The 6449-nt window shown below is 54.5% G+C and overlaps 1 protein-coding gene across 1 annotated transcript in view; it reads right to left on the minus strand.

Moving 5' to 3' along the window:
* Nucleotides 1-4253, minus strand: part of SLC22A23 (solute carrier family 22 member 23) — a 169237-nt gene extending 164984 nt beyond the window's left edge. Inside the window, exon 1 of the mRNA XM_028122846.2 lies at nucleotides 3588-4253. Coding sequence (XP_027978647.1) covers nucleotides 3588-4253 — 666 coding nt within the window. The remainder of the gene's footprint in view (nucleotides 1-3587) is intronic.
* Between the last annotated feature and the right edge of the window lie 2196 nt (nucleotides 4254-6449).

Here is a 6449-nt window from a genome sequence, read left to right on the forward strand (position 1 = left end):
TGGGGATGCTGGTGTGGGACAGGGAGCCATGTCCGGCCTCAGTTCCCCCAGAGCTGACCTCTAAGTGACTCAGAACTTTGTTAGATTTGTTTCGGAAAGGCATGGCTGGGAGATAAAATGCAGAGCTATGAATGTCCCTGGGAAGTTGAACACAGGGTTCAAGGTACACAGCTCCTGGCCCACTCTCGGTATGTGTTAACTGAATATCCAAGAGAATGCTCAGTGTTAAGACTGGCCTTGGATTATTCAACATTCACAAAAGGAAGTAACGTAATAAAAGGAAACGTTTGGAAAACTTTATAGGGTTGCACAAAAGAAAGGTGCATTATTATTAATTTGAAGGCATTGAAAATTTTGGAACAAATAACAAAGACCAAGGCACAAAACAGAAATAAGCAGATACTAACAGGAGACATCTAATGTCTAATGACCCAAAACTATTACGAAAAAACCTAAATTGTGTGCCATGTCACAGAAGCGTAGCCTGAGAAATCCTTGACAATGCAATCCCGCAAAGATTTGGTGACCGTGGTCTCGAGATAGAAGCTTGTCGTGTTTACTGAAAGCCTTCATGCATCAACTGCAGGCTTTGTTAGTGAAAGCACAGTGTCCATCCATGCTCCCTTTTAGTTAGGGAACACAGGGCCTGCCAGGCTGTGTTCTGAGTGTTTAAGAGACACTCATGCCAAGGGGAGCAATCAGCATGGCAAATTCTGTCATGTGTGGAACGGCGGAAGTAGCCGGAGATTTTTTAGCCAGGAAAGAAACTTGGGTATTCTCCAATATCTGAACACCTATTATATAAAGGAAAAAGAATCCTTCAGAGGAGCAAGCCATGCAAATAGGCATGAGATGGCCTGAGATATAGTCACCCCAAAACATGCTTGTCTGCATGGAGTGAGGTGCCTAGTCAATGGGGCCCTCCCTTCCCATCCTGGAAGGGGTACCCATGTCAGGGATGTTGATCAGGAGACGAGAGAGGCTTGTCAGACTGAAGATCCCTTTTAACTACAATAACCTGGGATTCTAACTGGCTTGGCAGCTGGTGCTATTACAGCCTATATGTGATAGGCTGTGCACTGCATATGACATACATTAATGATATATATTTATGTTTGTAATACAATATATATCCGTAATAAAATGCATATGTATAATATAACACAATAAAACATAATATATGTCTGGCAGTTTTTCTGTATCCCCTCCCCCCCAACATTTAGGGATAGAATAGGACACTTATTGGACAGGCACATACAGGCTGAGGGAAATTGAATGACAGAGACATTGTGGGAGATTATTTTCAAGTGGCTAAAGGTACGGAGTGGGGAAAGAGGGTACAAAAGGCAACTTCTCAGACCCTGAACTTTCATCCACTGACGGAAGGTGACACTTTGCACTTCTGCTCTTACAAACCAAGCTGACAGGCACCTGACCTCTAGAACTGCGCACCCATCACAGTATACGGTCCATATTTGTGCATCTGTGGGCACATCCAGCTGAAGCTGAAAGGCGGCCTTAGTATATGCCAAATGTGCTTAAAGAGCTCTTTAAGGCTTTTGTTATGGACTCGAACACTGTGGAAGGACAGTCCTTTATTTAGATCTTACTTGTGCGAGAAAATCAGTACGTCCTTTCTAGTCTTTATCTCACAAGAAAACGCATCTCTAACTATTGTCCTGAGGTCTTCAGCTCCCAGTCTTGCCCTCTCAGCTACGGGTAAGCATGACGAGCTCTGAAGCAGCCCCAAACCACAGGGCACACGTTGCTGCCATCTTTGACCCTCCTTAGTGCAAATTTAGAAAAACTGGCCAGCTCTCCACTGTGCCTTTAAAGCCTGTTTTCAAGGACCTATTTTAGTCCTCCCAGCCCCACCATCCGGCGGTCCCTGGGCCCCCACCACCAGGATAATGATGCTCTATCCCACCTCCTAACTTTCAAGTTCCCCTCGCCTCTGACCCCAGGACAGAGCACCCTCTAAACACGTTTGCTTTGGTCTCTACTATTCCTCCTCTACTTTAAAAAGGGGTTTAAAGTATTTGAAAATGTCGCCAAATCCTTACTTGCACAGACATACAAAGGGTGTTAAAAGAGTCACTGTAGTCATTGTTCTGATTTTTTTCCATGCCGGTAACAAAACAAAAACAAAAACAAATGTTGCCCCGCATGGATGGGAAACAGAGTCACAGGAACACATTTGGAAAGGAGGGGCACTGGGGCTGGGGCTGCGGGGTGTCAAGGTGAACCAAGCCTGAAGGATCTTTCCCATTAACATCTAATCCTGTCAGTTCCCACAGGACAGATCATTTCTTGCCAGGTTGGTACAAGATTAAAACAATGATTATGATGATGTAAGAGTTTCATCTTACACATCCATGAGCTACAACTGTTTACTAACACTCATTTGGGGGGAAAAAGCACATGCACACTGTCACACTTCAGTCTCACGTTTAAACAAAGCATTTAAAACTCAGAACTGCCCAGAAGGGGAGGGGAGGTCTACACCTAGTTTGAAATGCAAATTAGTTATTTAAAACACAGAAGGGACAAAAAACCCAAACTGCTTAATAAGTGTCTCTTGTGTGTTAAGAAAAATCAGAAAATACAGAGGTCTTCGGGATTGATTTTTCTGCCCGCCACACAGCTCCTCTCAAAAACCACTGCTGCTCATTTCACACAATGCAGTACCTCTGCCAGAGGGGCTCCTTCTGGACTCTGAGCAAGGCGGTTGCTCAGCTAAAGCCTCCCAGGGTCTCGATGCTTCAGACAAAAGCAGCTGCTATGTGGGAGCGGCCGTGGTCCCGGGATACAAAACAAATTCTTAGTTTCCTTCCTATACTCTAGAGATATTCCTGAAGTCCCCTGAGGGAACACTGGAGTGGCAAAATCTAAAGTCAAAAATAGCAAATCTTTGGAGAGGAATGAGCATGATGAGAAGGAAAAGGGAATTTGCAAAAGCTCTTTGCTTCTGTGGCTCTTAACTTGGGTTCTTTAGCTGGCTTTAGCCTGTTTGCAAAACCCAGCACGGGATGACTGTGGTCTGCCAGAAAGAAGAACATCTGGGAATATGACATTAGTCCCATGGGTAGATATTTCTTTGTGGGAGACCACAAAGCCTGGCAGAAGACTAGAACCGACGTCCTGGCTCCGGGCATCAGACCTTGAATGAGGCGAGTCTTCCAGAGCTGGCTGGCTGACAGGTCAGCAGCCTCACCTTTCTCCAGGGCCACCCCTGCCTGAATGAGTATAACAGCTGGAAGGGTAGGGGAAGGGAGCTCAAGTCATTTTCGGGGGAGGGGCTCTCTTTCCAAATGTGCACTCGGGCAGGAGTTTGGGTGCAAACTAGGAAAGGCCATGGAGCCCCCTTAGGGTTGGGAGGCAGCTGCCCCGAGAAAGGCAGGGAAAAGCCCCCGCCTCACACCCAGTCAAATGCATCTCGTTTGGGGGACGGAGGATTAAGCCAATGCCAGATGCATGTACACACAGGCTAGCATCGCTTTAAGGGACCTCCGAGGGAAGGGTGGAGGAGATTCAGGAGTGAAAGGCTTAGGAGAAGGACGCGGGGCCAGGGCGGGCGCAGCCCTTACCTTGCTGACCACGTTTTGGACGAGGCCTGTGCGGATGCCGTAGTCCCACGCGTGGCAGTCGCAGTTGGAGGCGTTGTCCCCCTTGTCCGGAGGGGACGGCAGGGGTGGCGTGTCACCCCCGTCCGCGCCGCTGCCGTTGCTAAGGTTGCCCGCGGCCCCCCAGGAGGCAGTGGAGAAGGGGGTGGTCGGGGGGCTGGTCCAGTTGGCCACGTCGCCGGCGTCCCACCGACCGGTGGCGGTGACCCCCGCCAGCTCCGCGCCTTTGCCCGCCCCGCGGCACCAGAAGTTCGGCTGGTCCAAGAGGAAAGAGTCCGAGAACTGGCTAAAGCCGATGAACAGCGCCGGGATCCAGGTGAGCAGCACGAGGGTCTTCTGGTAGCCCCCGCCCAGGCCCCCGAGGAAGGGGAGCACCGACCCATCGTAGTCCAGCAACAGGAGGCTCGGGGCCGCCGCCGCCGAGCTGCAGCCCGGGTGCGGGCCGGCGGCGGCGGGATGCGGGGCGGGCAGCGGCTGGATCTCCCCGCCACCGCCGCCGGGGCCCGCGCGTCCCCCGAGGGGCGCCGAGGCCGCCGCGTCCCCGGGCGGTAGGGAGCCGTTCTCCTCGGCCGGGGACGGCTGCCGCCCGGGCCCGCCGCCCGCCGCCTCGCGCCGCCGGTCTATCGCCATGGCCGGGGCCCACGGCGCCCGCAGAGGCGCATAGAAGCGCGGCGGAGGCTCCCGCGGGCGCCCCGGGCAGAGCGCGCCGGGCCGGGCGCCCGCAGCCGCCGCCGCCGCCGCCGCCGCGGAGGAGGGCCCGCGGCTCGAGAGAGAGCGCTCGGCCGCCCCGGCTGCTTCAGTCCGCCCCCATGTCCCCGGCCCCGACCCTGCGCCCCGGGCGCTGCGGCCCCGCTCGGGCGCCGGGCAGAGAGCGGGCAGAGGCCGGCCCGGGCCCTCAGCCGCCGCCGCTCATCGGCTCCGCGGCCCGGGCGCCGGCGGCCGAGGCCGCCGCTCTCCGCTGCTCCGCGCCGGCCGCAGGAGGAGGAGCGGGCGCCGCGCCTAAGTCGGGCGGCTCGGTGCCCTGCGGACAGCTGTGCGGGCGGCGCGGGCGGCGCGGGCGGCGCGGGCGGCGGTGCGGGCAGCGTCCGCTTCTACCCCGGAGCCCGGGATGTATTTATCCGGCCTCGGGCGCCTCCCGGAAGCCGCGAGCTCGGGTTCCAGGCTGCCGAGCCGGCCGCGCTCTCCAGCCCCGCGAGCCGGCCTCCCTCCTCCTCCTCCTCCTCCCCTGCCCCCCGGCCCGCCCCCTCTCCCCCCTCCGAGGTGGAGGTAACCGCGGCACCTGCTGCGCCCTGCTCCTGAGCGCGAGCGCCCCCTCCAGCCGGGACGCGCCGCCGCCGCCGCCGCCGCGGGATCCACGGGAGGGGGCGGGGAAACGGGACACCCCGCGCCTGCCTGGCTGGAGGATCCCCTGTTGTTCCCCTTCCGCGCCGGGCAAGGCGGGGGAGGAGCAGGCGCGTGGAGCGGCGGGCGCGGGTGGGTTGGGGGTCCCGGAGGAGTCGGCTTGAGCGCTGAGCGTGTGAGGGGGTTTGTCTTCGAGGCTCGGCTCCCGAAGCCGCGAGGGGTTTCCACCCACCCCCGTGTGCCGGGTCTCGGTGACCTCTGCTCGCTTCAGAGGCGCCCACTACCCGCTGTCCACACCCCACTCCCGGTCCTGAGCCCAAAGTCGCTAGCATTCGGGAGCAAACCCCTCGCACTTTTTTAGGGGTTCAGATAATGGTTGATTTTTGTGTCCGCGGAGCAGTGTCAAGAATGCGCATTGGCCAATTGCAGGTCGCTGGTCACCCGCAGTGTCGGGTCACCGGCAACCGATCGCGGCACCTAACTCCCAAATCGCCATGTCTTCCCCACTCCAAAATGCATATGCTGTGTAAGTACAATGCTGGAAGGATACATCGCCCGCACGAGTTACACTGTATACACATAAACGTGAATGGTGATGGTGTTCCCCACCCCCTCCCCAAGATCTTGAATTCACGTTTCGAACGCCAAGTGCACAGGCGCACCCATCTATATCCACACACATGAAGACAAACCTCTCCCACCTCTCCCGTGCTCCAGCTCGAACCTTGCCCAGCCAGCACTATATAACACCAGCCCTGCGGCAAACGGCTGCATTAGCATATTTCCTCCTGCACCCGGGCCTGGCAGAAATGAGAATAGCGTGGCACCTTTCACCCCGGCGTCTCCACGTGCTGGAGACATTTCACATTCTGAGAAGTTTATTAATGGAAGTCTTAGAGCGATCCATTTCCAATATGATTTGGGGGGGGAAATGTGAAAGACATGCTTTTGCTTTACAAAGGAATACACTCTCAGCTACGCATACCGAATGTATTCGTTTGCATTTCAATTATTCGCTTACATTTTTAACCTGCAGTTCTTTTTTGTTGTGGGCATCAAGTGCTTACTACTAAAATACTGGCACATCCGCGAAAATTATTTCTGAAGTCTGTTAGTGAGCTGGGCCTTGGGGATGGGAGGAGGTCATGAACTTTTCTGAGTAGCTGAGAAGGGGAGATTAGATAATTGTGGGCTAAAGGGGCCCATGGGGCTGCAGAAGATACCAAACCTCTGAGAAATGGGTCTCCAAACCCGCACATGTTTAAAGAGCTTTTGGGGGGTGATAGGACACATTGTATAGTAATGATTTATTTTCCAAGTTCATATTATTTATTACCTTGATTTTTTTTTCTTTTTTCCCCTCTCTCCCTTAGAAGAGATAATAAATACAAAGTGTTTACCATGCCCAGAACAGAGAAAGTACTTAATAAATGTTAGCTGCATCTTATTACCACCACAATTACTATTCTATAAAATTTCCATTTT

The sequence above is a fragment of the Eumetopias jubatus genome, unplaced genomic scaffold (assembly GCF_037043125.1).
Source record: "Eumetopias jubatus isolate StellerSeaLion01/CBP00866 unplaced genomic scaffold, mEumJub1_p1.0 scaffold_6, whole genome shotgun sequence".
Taxonomy (NCBI): Eukaryota; Metazoa; Chordata; class Mammalia; order Carnivora; family Otariidae; genus Eumetopias; species Eumetopias jubatus.